General features: G+C 49.6%; 1 protein-coding gene across 2 annotated transcripts in view; it reads right to left on the reverse strand.

Moving 5' to 3' along the window:
* Positions 1-14,950, reverse strand: part of DAPK2 (death associated protein kinase 2) — a 122,686-nt gene extending 107,736 nt beyond the window's left edge. The window contains exons 1-2 of one of the 2 annotated variants that reach the window (XM_082618871.1): positions 14,310-14,950; positions 8,730-8,827 (exon numbers count right to left, since the gene is read on the reverse strand). In XM_082618871.1, the coding sequence (XP_082474997.1) occupies positions 8,730-8,806 (77 nt within the window). In that variant the 5' untranslated portion in view covers positions 8,807-8,827; positions 14,310-14,950. The remainder of the gene's footprint in view (positions 1-8,729; positions 8,828-14,309) is intronic. The other variant, XM_082618872.1, reaches the window with a different exon arrangement.
* Between the last annotated feature and the right edge of the window lie 585 nt (positions 14,951-15,535).

Consider the following 15,535-nt stretch of genomic DNA (forward strand, 5'->3'; position numbering starts at 1 on the left):
CGTAGATACAGGTATATAACGGTTTCAATTTATCCTCACATAGGACCTCCCTCTCGCTCTCACAATTTTCATCATGCAAACTGAGCTCAATGAGACCGCTACCTCGGGGCAAGCGGTTTGCACCATGTGCCAGCTTCTGACTGAAGCATGTGCAATGCAGCCACTTTGTTTGAGTGGCTTTGTGCTTTGTTTGCCTGACAATGGGTGATAAAGGCGCCTCCCTCCTTCCTCCAGGGCCTCTGTCATCCAGGGCCCCTGCAGTCGCCTGTCCTCCTGGCAGCCCCCTCCCTTCAACCCTCTCCACATGCCCTCTTGCCCAAGCCTGGGCCGGCTGCTTCTCAGTCTTTGGCAGAGCCCTGACCTTGAGATGGTTATGTGCCACCTCCAGGATTACACCGTGAGGAGCTGCCCCACACAGGGTGACAGCTTCCTCCGCTGAACAACTGGCACATGTTTGGGGGTCCCCCTATTAGCTTGTGGCCTGTTCCAACGTCTCATTTCATTAGCTTTTGAGGAGAGTACCCCTGTGCCACAACTGAGCCCTAATCTCTTCTAGGGTAAGGCCTGAGCCCTAAGTCTCCTCTATCCATCACGGTGCCCAGCACACAGTGGGTGCCTGGGAAGAGTCTCTGGACTGTGACAATGAGTACAGATGTGCACTTACACATCCACACATGCTCACTCACATTTTGGAAACCACTGGCTTGTCTGGGGCGTAGCTGTGGCCCAAAAGTCTTCCTTGCCACTAACACCAAGCTGAGGGCTTCCTGGGCCCGGCACAGACAAGCTCGGTGTTAGCAGTAAGAAAGCTTTTTTGGCATGAGTGACCAGCCGCCACTGTAAAACTTCTCTGAGCCTCAGTTTTCACAACTGTGAAGTGGGAATGTGATCCAGCTCATATTGTTCTGGAAGATGGGAAGTACTCGGCACAGATACTGACATGAGGGCAGAAGATTCTTAACTTAGGTCGGTCACTTTCACTTTCCAGCAGCAGGAAATATAAGCATGTGTGTGATCAGACAAGCACAAGAATCCCAGCCCAGGGAGGCAAACAGGGCCCTGGCTAGAGAAGTTTCTGGCTTTTATTTCTGACTTTCTCTGAGATTTGTTGTGTTGCACGAAGTGGAATTTCCCACTTGCCTTCTCCTTGATAAGGTAGGTGGTCTGTATTTCTTGAGCCAGTTACCTAACATTTTGGAGACTGAATTTCTTCATGTGTAAAATGGGAATAGCAGCTGCTTCACAAGGTGCTACCAGGATTAAATACAATGTGCGTCCACTACTATATATAAAATAAACAACAAGGACCTACTGTATAGCACAGGGAACTATATTCAATATCTTATAATAACCTATAATGGAAAAGAATCTGAAAAAGAATATATATATATATATATATATATACACATATATATATAGCTAAAATCACTTTCCTGTATACCTGAAACTAACACAACATTGTAAATCAACTATACTTAAATTAAAAAAAAAAAAAGAGTAATAAGGACTTCCCTGGCGGTCCAGTGGTTAAGACTCCACACTTCCACTGCAGGGAGCCTGGGTTCGACCCCTGGTTGGGGAACTAAGATCCTGCATGCTGCGCAGAGCAGCCAAAAAGAAAAAAAAAAAAGAGTAAGAAGAAAAAACAATGTGTGTCCAGGAAATGGAGTGTGTTTTGTTTCTCACTTTGTGTTTGGGAAATCCTGGACATTCGTGCATTCCAAGGCCTATGGGAGCTGGGGGCTTGGCTGAGCTTTTGGAACCAAGGCAGGTTCCAAACAGCTCTGCAGTTAACTGTGGTGTCTGTGGGAGTTGAGCGCCTATCAAGCGTAAAAGGCCTGGGCTGGACACTATTGGGGTTGTGGCAGGGTGGAGGGTGTGGAGGGGGGGAGGTGGATAGGGGCAGAAAATGAATGGATAAAAGATAAAGTATGCAGGAGTCCAGCATGGAGGACCCCTGGGTCCAGCAGGGAAGATGACCAGGTGAACCTTCTGTGTAACATGAGATATGATGACATTAGCACTTAATAGAGGTGTGGGTCCAGAATAAGAGGTAATACAGTCCATAGAGGGGGTGTGGTAGAGGGGGTAGGTGTAGAGGGAGTGGGTCATGGCAGGCTTTGCCAGGAGAGATGGCGTTTGATCCTGACCTTGAGGGAAAAGTTTAATTTTTCCAAGGGTGAGAGAAGAGCGAGAGCAAAGAGAAGTGACCGAAGATTTGGGGACCTCTGGCCTCTGTCCCAGTGCTGCCGTGATGCTCAAAAGAGGAGAGCAGTTGCGGACCTGCCTTCAAAGAGTTGACAGCCCAGCACAAACAAATGTGAGATAGGCCTAATCTCATCACCGGTCATCCCAGGGCCTGAGCATTTCTCCTGCTCCCCTTGGTCTAGGCAACCCGCCCCCAGGAGCTTAGCACTTGGGGGAATGTTAACTCTGAGCACATGCAGGCCTCAAGCAGACACAAAAGAGGAGAGGATGTGTGGGCATGAGAAATAGCCATGGATAGATTAGAAGGTAAGACTCAGAAATAAAAACAGTTGCTAGGTTAAGGCTGCTAATCTTTTGTTGGCTTAAACTGTCTTCTTAAATGTTTTTAAAAAAAAAACTTTCATCCAAAGTAAGTCTCATAGATCTATATACTGTAAAAAGATATTCAATGTATTTCATTAAGTGAGAAAAGCAAGTTGTAGATTGTTCTGGTCGTATGATCCCATCTGGGTCTACATTCACACTTGCTTTACTTAGACTAAGTTCTGAAAGGCAACAGAAGACAATTATCATCAAAGTCTACCTGTGGATGTGAGACTTAGAGGGAGGACAGAGGGAGTTGTACTCTAACTTTTCATAAGTTTATGACATATGCCATGCATTACTTCTACAATAAGAAAATTTTTTTTAATTTAAAAAGAAATAATAAAACCCCCTTCGCCTCCGAGTTCATCTTGGAAATGTTTTTTCCCAAGGACAGAGACAAGTACATCCAAATACCTATTATTATTGTTTTCTATAGAGCTTTGTGGCTAGACTGGGCTATAGAACCCAGCCTGGGTACACCTGAGCTCTACACATTTCCTCGAGGTTTTTGTTTCTCTCCCAAAAGAAGTTGCTCTGGCTAAGCTGCATGTGTGGTGGGTGATCTTAACCACAGAGGACCCCATTGGGAGACTCAGGTCTGGCAGGCAGCTGTCCCAAGGAATTCCTCAGCCTGTTTAGGAAGGGTGAGGCTTGAGAGCAGTGGCTCCTTCCACGGCCCAAGGCTCCTGTCCGTATAAAAGGGGATTCTGCAGGTTAAGTGCCTAGCAGTGTGCCTTGCACACGTGAGCCTCCTGTACGTAGCAGGGCTTCTGGCTGCTATCTTCACCAGGGGAGCTGGGGAGGTTATGATGGGATGTGTGGGGTAATGAATGGTGAGATAGGCTCCCTGAGAGAGGTGAGGGCTGTGGATAAAAGTTGAATTTACATATAGAGAGGTTTTCCTCTGTTTGTTTAAACCAGCACAGTGTAGTTGAAAAGCTTCTTTAAGTTTCAGCTCCTATATTGCTGGCTCTGTGACTTTGGACAAATCACCTCCCTCCTCTGGGCCTTACTTTTCTTGTCTATAAAACGGAGATCTGGACTAAATTCTTGTTGAGATCCAGTTCAACAGTAACATTTTATGATTTTATGTCCATCTAATAATTTAAAAATCTAAGTGAAGTAATATAAGTATAGGAAAAAAGAAACCACTGATCATTATATGCTGCTTACATTAAATTACCTTGTACCCTTAGACACACAGTAGTCATCATTGGGTCTATCCACCAGCACCCTTCCCCAGGGAACATCAATCCTTCCCAAATGCTCACCTTTCTGACTCTGACCCTGCTACCCTACCCTCAAGGTCAAAGAAAAGACTACCCTACCATATATTCTCCCCCACTCCCCAAAAGCAGTCAAATTAAAGAGAAAAATAAGTTTGTGCTTTGTGGGTCCTTACGGTGTGGTGGCCAGAGCCCTAGAGTAGGAGTCAGACCACCTGTGCCCACCCTGGTCTATCACCTGTTCACCGTGTGACCTTGGACAAGCCACTTCCCCTCTCTGGTCTCAGCCTCACCTATAAAATGAGGGGTTAGATGGGTTTCTCTTTAGGAGCCTTGCTCTGCCCTACAGTGGCTACCCAGGCTGGGAGAGGCCAGAAGCTGCAGGCCAGCATTCCTCCAACTGTTCCCAGAAACAGCCAACAACCTCCAGCATCCCCAGCAGGCTGGTGCCTAAATGTGAGCCAGAAAATCAGGTGAGATGCGCAGGGCCAGGTGGGCCCCAGCCGTGCCCAAGACTCTCAGGCCAGGGCATGATGTCCACATCCAAAGCTGGATTCTGCAGCTTTTCTCACAGATGTTCTCTTATTTGTAGGATAAGGACATACAAGGCCTCCAAAGGCATCAGAAATATGCCCTTCAGGGACCAGACCAGGGCAAGTGGACTTAAAGATTCCTTGTTTGTTAATGTATAGTTTTAGTTCAGATACAATATACCTGCAAGAAAATGTACATATACAAGTATGGCTTAACGTAGTTTCAGGAAATTAACACATCAGTGAAACAGGCACCCAGATCAAGAAATAGAACAATACCTGTCCCCCAGAAATCCCTCTCATGCCCCCATTCAGTCACTAGTCCCTCAAGAATAACCACTATTCTGATTTCTAGCACCATGGATTCATTTTGCCTGTCTTGAATTTGACACAAATGCAATTATACCGTACGGGCTCTTTTGAATCTGGCTTCCTTCGTTCAGCATGATGTTTGTGTGAGCTCCATCTGTCATTGCAGGTAAAAAAAATGAAAAGTGACCCTCACTCATTTTCATTTTTGCATAGTAAGGACTTAATGAGGCGCTAAAGTCGATGAGACAGCCCCGAGTCTAGGTGAGGGTGCTCACAGATAGCTGAGGAAGCAGGTGTATATAAAGCTCCGCCCAAACCTAAGAACAACCCCTCCTGCTGTTCCTCCTGCAGAGACCCACACTGTCCTCCTGGGAGGCTCTAGAAGTGGGAGACGGGGCCTTGACACCCAAACTTACTTCAAAGGCCAGAAGCTCTTGTTCACTGAACACTTCCCCTGTGCCCAGCTCTGTGAGGGACACCGCAGACTCAGCATCCCATTTAATCCCTACAACCACAAGGTAGCTACTGTTATTATTCCTATCTTACAGGCAAAAATAAACTCAGGCTCAGAGAGGTCAAGTAAGTTGCCCTAAGGTTGCACAGCTAGGAAAGGGACCCAGACCTCAAACTGCGTGTCCCCAAAGGCCAAATCTCTCCACCAGTCTGTGTTGGCAGAGAGCTCGCAGGCTGGGTCTGGCCTCTAGCTATATATCCGACCTCATCTAGCACTGCTTGCCCCCAGCTCACATTCCACGGCCACACTGGCCTCCTGCCAGCAGCTCAGGTCCCAGGGTCTCCCCACCTCGGGGCCTACATCCATGCTGCTTCCCCTGCCTGTTTCCCTGCATTTACCCTCAGCCACTTCCTCGGAGCAGCCTCCCCAGCCACCCAGGGCAAACTACATCCCCTATTCTCTCTCAGAGCATCCCACTCTCTCCTTTCATAGCCCATCACACACTCTATAGTGACTTGTCCTTTTGTGATCCCTCAATCACTTGTTCCGTGTCTTCCTCCACCAATGGAACACAAGCTGCAAGAGGACAGGAATGTCGATTTTGTTCATCACTGCCTCGGACAACGCCTGGCACGAGGTACACCCGCAATAGTGTGTTATGTGAAGAAGAGAGGAGGAGAGACAGATAGCACACTGCCCCTTCTGAAGCCCAGCAGTCATCTGAAGGCAGCTCTAGTTCCAGCCTGTTTATGGCCCCCGGCAAGACCCTTCCCCTCTCTGAGCCTCAGTTTCCTCAACTGTCCGACGAGGGTCTTGGAAGAAAGACCTCTAAAGGCCTTCCAGCTCACCGGACCTCTAGACCAGCGGTCCCCAACCTTTTTGGCACCAGGGACCGTTTTCATGGAAGACGATTTTTCCACGGACGGGGAGGGGGGATGGCTCAGGCGGTAATGAGAGCGATGGGGAGCCGCAGATGAAGCTTTGCTCACTTGCCTGCCACTCACCTCCTGCCGTGTGGCCCGGTTCCTAACAGGCTGTGGACCGGTACCAGGGGTTGGGGACTCCTGCTCTAGACCACAAATCCTAGGACGACAAGCCATTCCAAAGGCCTCAGGCCTTTGCTGCCTCTTACTCACCCTATGTCCAGCCAGCACCTTAGAATCTTAGAAAAGTTGCAGGTGCCAGGGGGTGGGGGGGAGGTTCCTCCAAGGCTCCCCAGGCTGTGAGGTACCTGGGGTCTTCACACCCTGTTGTAGATGGATGACCCCAGAGCATGAGGTCTCTTCCAGTTCTAATAGCTCTGAGGTATGGAATGGGGGAGAGACAGGACTAAGAAGGAATAACAGATGAATTCCACAGGAAACGTCTACTTCCTTCTTCAGAGCCCAAGCCCCACCCCATTCCTGACTTCTCAGCTCTCAGCCCACCTGACATAGTCCCATCCAACGCTGCCCTCGTTATGTGCACAGCTGCCTCTACAGCCAGGCTGGAGCTCCAGGAGGGCAAAGACTCCCCGTGTCATGCTCATCTCTGTACCCAGAGCACTTAGCACAGACCCTTACACACAGGACATGGCCAACATGGAGCCATTGAATCAAAAGCCACTGGTAGGACCTGCCAGGGTCTGTGGCTAAGGGTGCCACTTTGCCCCCGGCATCACCAAGTTCAGGAGAAGCACCCAAGGCGAAGAGAACCTTGCTTCTCACTCAGAGGCAGAGCCCAGCTGACCACCCTCCAGCCTCTTCCCAGCCCTTCACAGGCCCCGGATTGCCAGTGGCAATGGCCCAGACAGAAGGCTGAGGAATCTCCCCCTCTGGGACACTCTGGGACTCTGCAGACACTTGCTTCTTGACCCATCCAGTCAAGCAGGACAAGCACTCCCTAAACTTGAAGAAGCCGCACTTTCTTTTTTCTGGCCTCACCACGCAGCTTGTAGGATCTTAGTTCTTAGTTCCCTGACCAGGGATTGAACCTGGCCTGGCAGTGAAAGCACCGAGTCCTAACCACTGGACCACCAGGGAATTCCCATAACTGCACTTTCCATTCTTCTCTGAGTAAGGCTCCTCTGGCTTTGAAGTTCTTTCTAGTTTTTTAAAAAAATAAAAGTACTCAGTGACCCAACTTCTAGTTATCTATCTTAAGGAAACAGTCAAAAATAGGATCAGAAATGTCTGTTAAGGGATGTTCATGATAGCTTTAGCAATGAAAAATTTAAAAAATTAAATGGAAACTGCATATTTTTAACAGTAGGGGAAATGGCTGAATAATTGAGGCATGCATATACAAGGGAATATATAATTGCATTTAAAATATTTAATGACATGAGCAAACCTGTATGATACATTAAGATGTAATATTTAAAACTCTATTAAAACACTAACCTATAAATTCAGTGTGCTTAAAATAAAAGGAAATAAATATATACATGTATTTGCAAAAAATAAACAAAAGAGAAGAAAAGAAAGTAAAAGAATTAGTCCTGACACAGGAGCTCTTTAAAGGGAAAGGCTCCCGTTGTGCATCATGGATACAGTGAAGGCCCTGAACCCCCAGGTTTTTACTCTGCTGGGTGTGTGGAGGGGTTGGGCCAGGTGTACTGCAAGTATGTGTGAGTGTGCAAGAACCATGTGCACTGGAGAGAGCACGACAGGTGTGCAGGCACAGACTGGACTGGCCAGATGTTGGCCATGTCACTTGCTGGCTGAGCAACTTGGGGCAACTTGCTTAAGCTCTTTGGACCACAGTTTCCTCAAGAAAAATAAGAGTAAAAATAATTCCCATTTCATGAATTGTTGTGAGACTCAAACTCCAAGATTGGCATTCTGTAATCATTAAAATACCACCTGAATACTAGCATTTGTTACAAATGAGAGGCAAGAAGAGAGCTTCAGAAAATCTTCATTCCTCTGCAGACAGTAACTACTTTCAGATCTGAGTTTACTCCTGTCTGTGTTGTGGGTTTAGCAAACCTGAAAATGCACCCAATAACTCAGATCCAAGGAACCTTCACAACTAGGCTCGTGTGGCTTGTCACTCAATCTAAAGCCATTTTCAGGAGGATGATTTCACCTCCCATTCAGGCTCTGAGCTTACAGAACAAAATCCTGAGAGCTGTGGAGGGACTTCCTTGGTGGTCCAGTAGTTAAGACTTCATGCTCCCAATGCAGGGGACCCGGGTTCGATCCCTGGTCAGGGAACTAGATCCCACATGCTGCAACTAAGAGCCCATGTGCCGCAACTAAGACCCGGCACAGCTAAATAAATAAATAAACATTAAAAAAAAACCAAACCTGGGAGCCATGGAGAATCCCAAGTGGGATTCAGAGAAGAAAACCAACAGGTCATATCTCAGTCCAGAGCCTGGGGAGGATTTTGGGAGCAAAGTAACAGATACGACAAGAATCATTTACATTCACTGTTAACTGTCAGCCAGGTTATACTGAAAACACGGAAGTCAGCTATTCTAGTCCCTTCTGCTGGCAAGTCTTCATTTCCAAGAGATGATTCCTTGCAGAGGCACCCATGAAGATGAATAAACCTCAGGACTGTTTTTAAAGCTTCCCACGAGTCCTGTGACAAGCCCATGCCCTACAAGATCTACTAACCAGTACACCTCTCACAGCCACTCACCTCCCCAGCTCCTCCCCGATGTCATAAAAGTCCTCCACCTTCTGCTGCTTGAACGTCTCCATGTTTGGGCTCCTCATTGAGGCCTGGAGCGTACAGCCCTGAAACATGAAAAAACCTGAGGTTAGGACAGACGTGTCAATTGGTACCAGCCTGAACCTAGGCCCAAAAGTAATTGGCTGCATGGGAGCTAATAATTTAAGGATAACCCACAGCCCTCATTCCTCAAGAACAGCCTTGATCAAGCCTTTCCTCACCTGTGACCAATGATGTATCATTCTTATTTGATTTATATTAATCACATTTGTTAAGGAGACAGAAAAATAGCCCTCCTCACTTCTTCCGATCTGCTCTGAACAAGTTCAGAGAAACAGGGCCATAGGCAACTTCAGCAATTTGTTCTCATGAAATTCAGGTCTACTGAGAAAAGAGGCAGCTGTGATGCAGGAAAAACAGAACTCGTTTTTGAGTCAGAAGTTCCAGGTTCAAGTCCCACAGTTGCCTACGTCATTTAAACTGCAGAGTCTTAACTTCCTCATCTGTAAAAGGGATTAGTACTGTAAACACCACTGCAAATCAGGATATTAATTTTATAAACCACAAAATGCAGTAGAAAGGTAAGGGATGTGCATGACCTCAGCTCCTACAGGCGCTGTGCCACCCAATTTGGAGTCTGAACTGATTTCAAACTCTCTCACTCATCTCCCTAAGGGAAAGATGCCTGGGAGTGGTGTGACAAATTACAGTAGGCACCAGGAGTTAGGAGCCTGAGGTTCTAGTTGCAATTTTGCCCACAACTAGCTCTATGACCTCATCTCTTGTCAGAGGGAGGAGGCTGTTTCCTCATCTGTAAAATGGAGCTAACTCTGCCTACCCAGGGCACATTAATGAGAACCACAGGACTACTCTGAACCATGCAGAGTACTCACCACTCCACCAGAAGAGACTGTCTGCATCCTCCCTTGGGATCCTCCTGCCCTAAGGAGCTCACCCATTCCTGGGACAGCCACATGCCACCCTGGACAGCACCCCGAGGGCAGGGCCCAGGACACAGCCTGCACATCACAAAGATAAAGCCAGCTACCTGTGGATGCATCTTCCAAGAGTCATTAGCAAAGGCCTGTCAGAGCTCGTTTTGGCTAGTGCTGGCAGCTTTTCTTCTGCCTGGCAATCAGATACCAACCACGGCCAGGCCCCATGAACCCCAAAAGACTGTTTTCACCAGGCTGGGTGGAGGCACCATTACATAAGGGCACGTCTCATCAGCGCCAAGTGGCTGAAGCTGTTCTAACTCTCAGGTGATGTATACATTTCACCCTCTTTCCTCCACCTCTGCCCCCTACAAACCAGAGCTCTGGTACCAATGTGCCACCTGCCTCCCTCCCTTCCATCGAGTCACACACATCCCTGAAGACCTCCAGGCAGAGCTGGTCTGGCTCCCAGGCCTTACTCTCAGGGCCACCTGCCAACCTCCTGCCTGTGCATCACCCATCCTCCTCCCTGCTTGGTCTTCACTCCATGCTCAGCCAGGGCCTGGCAAGCATGGAATCCTGAGAAAAGCAGGCTCCAGGATCCCCAGTTCTAGGCTAATCTGGGTGTATATTAGCCATGTGACCCATAGCATGTTGGCACCCTCTCTGGGATTCAATCCCCCTCCTCTGTAAACTGGGGTGATGACGTCTATATCACATACTTCACACATCCATGTGAGGATCCACTGTGATAAGGACATAAACTGCTGGGCAAATAAGAGCGATGATTATTATTGTTATTTGACTCATTCCAGGCCATTGTTTGTGTTTCTGCTTCCCACAGCCATTGAGACACCAATTCTGTTCCCTTCTGAAGAAAAGGTACTGGGATCCTCCTGGCAAGTTTGGCTTGAGCAGAATCAGAAGTTTGGCCCCCTTCACCCCCAACCCCCATTCCTGGCAAACCTCCCGAGACTAGCACTGAGGGAGGCAGGACTGCTATCTATCATCTTCTTTTTGCTGAAAAAATACTTCTAAATAAACCATTTGGGTCAGATCCTGGGGGTGGAGGTGACAGTGGCTACTAATTTCCCACAGCTAGATGGAAGCAGAAAACTCAAAAAAAATTCTGTTGGAAGATACCCTGAGAATGGCCCCAGGAACAGCTATGATCCTCCATTTGGCAAGAGGTCAGCTGCATTCGCTATCAGGAACTGAGCTGGATTTGAAGAAGCCCCACCTCCCCAGAAAACAATGAGCCCCTGCCTTGTGCTCCACATCCTGAGTGACCAGAACTTGGGGGCCAGGGGAGTCCCCTAAGCTCAAACGAGGCCCACCAGTTTGGCCCCAACTCACCATTTCAGCATAGCCCCCTCCCCCATAAATCCTATATTACAGGCAAAAGTAGACCTTTCCCATTCCCCCAAAACTTTCACCCCTGCCACACCCCAGCTCAAGTTGGGCCCTTTTCAGGGGGTTGGGGGGGGGCACCTGGAGAGCCCTCCTAGCAAAACTCTTCCCTTCCCACAAAGCCAGGCTCAAATGCTACCATCTCTATGAGCCTCCATGACCCTTTTTCTTGCCAAAACAGATTAAAACTCTCTTCCTCTTTAAATTCCCAAAGAGGGCTCTTTACACATTTTTAGGGTTAGAGCCTATCATGTTCTGGCTTATTTCATAGTCTATGTCAATGTGTAACCTAGAGGGAGAGAGTATAGGTTCCACAGGCACACAGGCCTGGGTTCATATCCCAGCTCTGCCACTTACTAGCAAACAGCACAAGACAACTGTTCTGAGCTTCAAATTACTTACATAGAAAATGAGTCTAGACAATGCCTAGTGTTAGTGAATATTTGGAGAACTCTCAAAACTGCTAGGGAGAGTATTCACTGGGACTACTTTGGAAAACTATTGGGCAGTTTTTATGGACATACCTAAGAGAAAGGAGATGTTTTCCAAAATGGTCCACGTTAGAACGTTCACAGCAGCACTATCAGTAATAACTAAAATTTGGAAACAACCAAATGGCCACCAACAGAAGAATGGATAAATAAATTGAGTTATACCCATACAATGAAATTATTATACAACAATGAGAAAAAGTGAACTACTGCTCCCAGCAACAATGTGCATGAAACTCACAAACATAATGTTGAATGTTGAATGAAAAAAGCCAGACACAAAAGACTACAGACTGTGTGATTCCCTTTAGGTAAAACAAATCCATGGTGCTAGAAGTCATAATAGTTGTTATGCCTCGGTCAGGGGTTGTGCCTGGAAGGGGACATAAGGAGGTTTCTGGGTGCTGACAATGCTGTTTCTTGATGGTATATACACTTATTTTGTATGCAATCAAAATTTTACATAATTAAAACATGAGTCTAGTATCTACTGGACAAATGAGATAACATACGTAAAGTGTTTTTAATAGTCCTTGGATGGTTCCAACAAATGTGAGTTCCTTCCCTCCTGCCTATTGTCTTGGAGCCGCATGAGGGCAGGAGTTGTGACATTCTCACCTCTGTCCCCTTGTGGTAGCTGATACACAGCAGGCACTCCATGAATGTTGGCTGATTTAAATTTAGTGCCCCAGCTGTCTTTCTCAAGGCTGCTGCTCAGAAAGCTCATCAGGTAAAAGCAGCTGATAACAACTCAAAGCCCCTTCATAATATCTCTTCCCAAGATGAATTTGCATTTTACCAGTTTAGAAACATGAAACTAAAGGGGAGACATTCTGAGGTGGAATTACAGTCACCAGCTAGGACCCAGAGAAGGACCCAGAGATACAGGCATCTTTCTGGCCCTGAAAAGATGAAACCACATGGCAGAGGGCACAGCTACAAGTTTTGGCCAGGGGCACAGGCCATTGGCTCCAGACATTCCATGGTTGAGGCCCATCTTAATGCCTACATTTCTCTTAATGGAATCTCTAGAATTCACATTCCTGCCCCCAACCCTAATACTAGGCAACACTTCTGAAAGGTTAACACAGATTTCCTAAAACCTCACAAAAAGAGATCTCTAAGAACATCTAGGGGATTTTTAGACTCTGCTCAGGAGCTGCCAGCATGAGGAAGGGGAGCCAGAGAAGTTCCACTTTATCTACACTATATGTTGGGGTTCTGTGTAAGAATTCATGGGTGGGAGGAGTTTGAAAACCACTGCTGTCTGGTCAAACCCACTTGTTTTACAAGAGAAGGAAACTGAGGTCCAGATGGGGGAAAGGACTCGCTAAAAGTCACACAGCTAGCCCACTCCAGCTGCTCTTCCCCCAGCTTCTGTTGACAGTACCCTCAACCCTCCAATGGTGGCACGAGGGTCACGAAGTTGGTGGCCTCCTGAGGGACAACCTGGGAGGAGGCCTCCAGGGCTGGAGGATCATCCCATAAGGAAGTTTCAACCCTACTAAGCCCTTCCCCCATGGGCCCCAGCTCACCCTGCTGAACTCTCAGACATCCTCACCCAGTGCAAGTCTGTGAAGTGGGACCATGATTGCCCCCTTACACCCGCCCCCATCACATTCAGGAGGAGGCTGCCAACAGAAGGGAGAGGCATGCAGCATTACAGTATCCCTCCATGCATTGGAGGCTTTGACCCACCCTGATCTCTGATGAGGAAGCTGGGGCTCAGAGAAGATCAGCCACCTGCCTAAGCTGACATGAGAAAACTATCTTCCTGGTAAAGGTCCAGTTCCCCTGGGCAGCCTGCTTGGTCACCCCCCACATCTAACAACCAGGGAAGCCTTAGGGAGAGGGTCAGGGTCAGTTCAGATCTTCTTCCTGCCAGTGGGAAACTCGTCCCAAACCAGCACACACCCACTCAAATCCACACACCCCTGCACCCCCTGCCCAAGCCTCTCTCAAAGCTGCCGAATGGGGCCACTTCAGGTGCTAAAAACACATCTTGGGAGATGGGTGGTTTGGGGAAGAACAGGACTCCGGAGGAAATCGTGAAGAGGCCAACGTACCAGCACCCCTCCGTCACCAGGGCTCTCCCAGGAATACCTTACATGGAGGCAGCTGAGAAATACAATGTCAGAAACCACAGCAGCGGCCCCCAGCTGCCCCCCACCGGATTCTTGAGTACAAGGTGTCGGGGGCCACCCGCCCCCAGCGACCTTCCCACCTGCCAGTGAGGCAGCAGCTATGCATCCTCTCTTCCGGTGAGCACTCCAACCTACCACCTGCCTGGCCTCAACGCTTACGGCTCTGGGCCTCCTCTCCCTCCCAAAGTGAGAAGACTAATTTCCACCTTGCAGAGTTACAGTGAGGATCAGGCAGACCCACACATGCCATGAGACATCCACAGTGCCTGAACCATAGTCGGGTAAACCGTTGACAACACCCTCCTATGCTGGGGTCCAAACCCCAGCCTGCCGCAGAGCAACTGGCTGCCGCCCTGCCCACCCTAACTCTGCCCCAGCCCACGCTCCCGACTGGGACCACAGCTTCATTCTGCCACAGAGAAAGCTGACTGGGTACGGAGCACCCTCCTCACCTCACCTCTTCGTAAGAGGGCGAGAAGGAGGTATGCGAGGCAGATGATGCTGAAAAGATCTGGGCCCTCTCCTCCCGTAAATCTGGGGCCCTCCCCCGCGTCAAGGGGTTCTCACTTGATGGAAGTCTGTCTCCCGTCCTCCCTAGGTGCCAGGTCTGCCCGCCGCTCCCAGCCGGTTCCTCGGGTCAAAGTGCCAGACTTCGGAGCGAGCCCTAGAGGCCCAGCGGGCAGTCCCTGAGGTCCAGGGCCGGCCAGAGCACCCAAGGCCAAGGCCGGCCATACCCGGGGGCGGCGTCAGGGACCGGGCCGCTGACTTGCCCCGGAGCAGTTTTGCCCCCGCTAGCCCGAGCCCCGAGCCGCGCGCCCTGTCCTGCCCGTCGAGCCCGCAGACGGGCGCTACTCACGGCGGGAGGCTGCGCGGCGCCGGGCGTGGAGGCGCGGTACGCACGGGGAGCGCGACCGGGCGCGCTGCTCTCTGCTCTGCTCGGCTCCCTGCGCGGTGGGCGCCCGCCTGCCCGCAGAGCCGCGGAGGAGCCGAGAGGGCGGGGCGGCCGGTCCCGTCCCAGGCGCCGGCTGGAGGCGCACCCGGAGGCCCGAGACGGCGCTCGGAGCGCCCCCTACCGGGAGTCCCCTCAGGACAGCCCCCGGGTGAGGGCCGAGAGCCTCCCTGCCAGGTCGGAGCGGGCACCTCCTGGGCCCTGAGGTTCCCTGGAGAGGGGGCGAGAGCCAGTGGCAAGACCTGGCATCTTCACGGGCTCTGCCGCTTACATGATGTGTGACCTTGGACAGGTCGGCTAACCTCTCCAAGCCTAATCTGGAAACTGATTTAAATGAGCTGATACGCTTCATATAGCCTGGCATGATCACTCAGAAAGTGGTATCTCCTTGTCCCCAGTTTCCACCGTGAAAGAGGAAGTCCCACCAGAGAACATGCCCCTTCCTCCCTCCCAGTCAGAGTGCTCCGACAACGGACAGATTCTTCTGGAAACCTCACCATCCACGGTTCACAGTGGGGTGGGGGACCGAGAGGGGGAGGGACACTTCCCTCCTCACAACCCCACCCCATTCCCTCATCCCCACCCCCACTTGGGAGTAGCCTGGCTTCCGTGCCCCCAGCCCTGCCTGGCACGTTGGTGAAGGCCCACATCACCATCAGGGCTTCCCTAATGAAAGGCTTGGGAGTGGAGTGCTCCTCTCTTCCTTCTGCCAAAAATCCCGGGAGGAAAAAGGAATGAGAGTGGAGGGGGTGGTGGAAGGACATGGAAACAGAATGTAAGTCAAGTTCAGTGGTCTTATTTCAAGACAAGAGGCTGTTTAGGGAGAATAAATGAAGGCCCCTTC

Source organism: Mesoplodon mirus (assembly GCF_964341445.2).
Source record: "Mesoplodon mirus genome assembly, chromosome: 4".
Lineage (NCBI taxonomy): Eukaryota > Metazoa > Chordata > Mammalia > Artiodactyla > Ziphiidae > Mesoplodon > Mesoplodon mirus.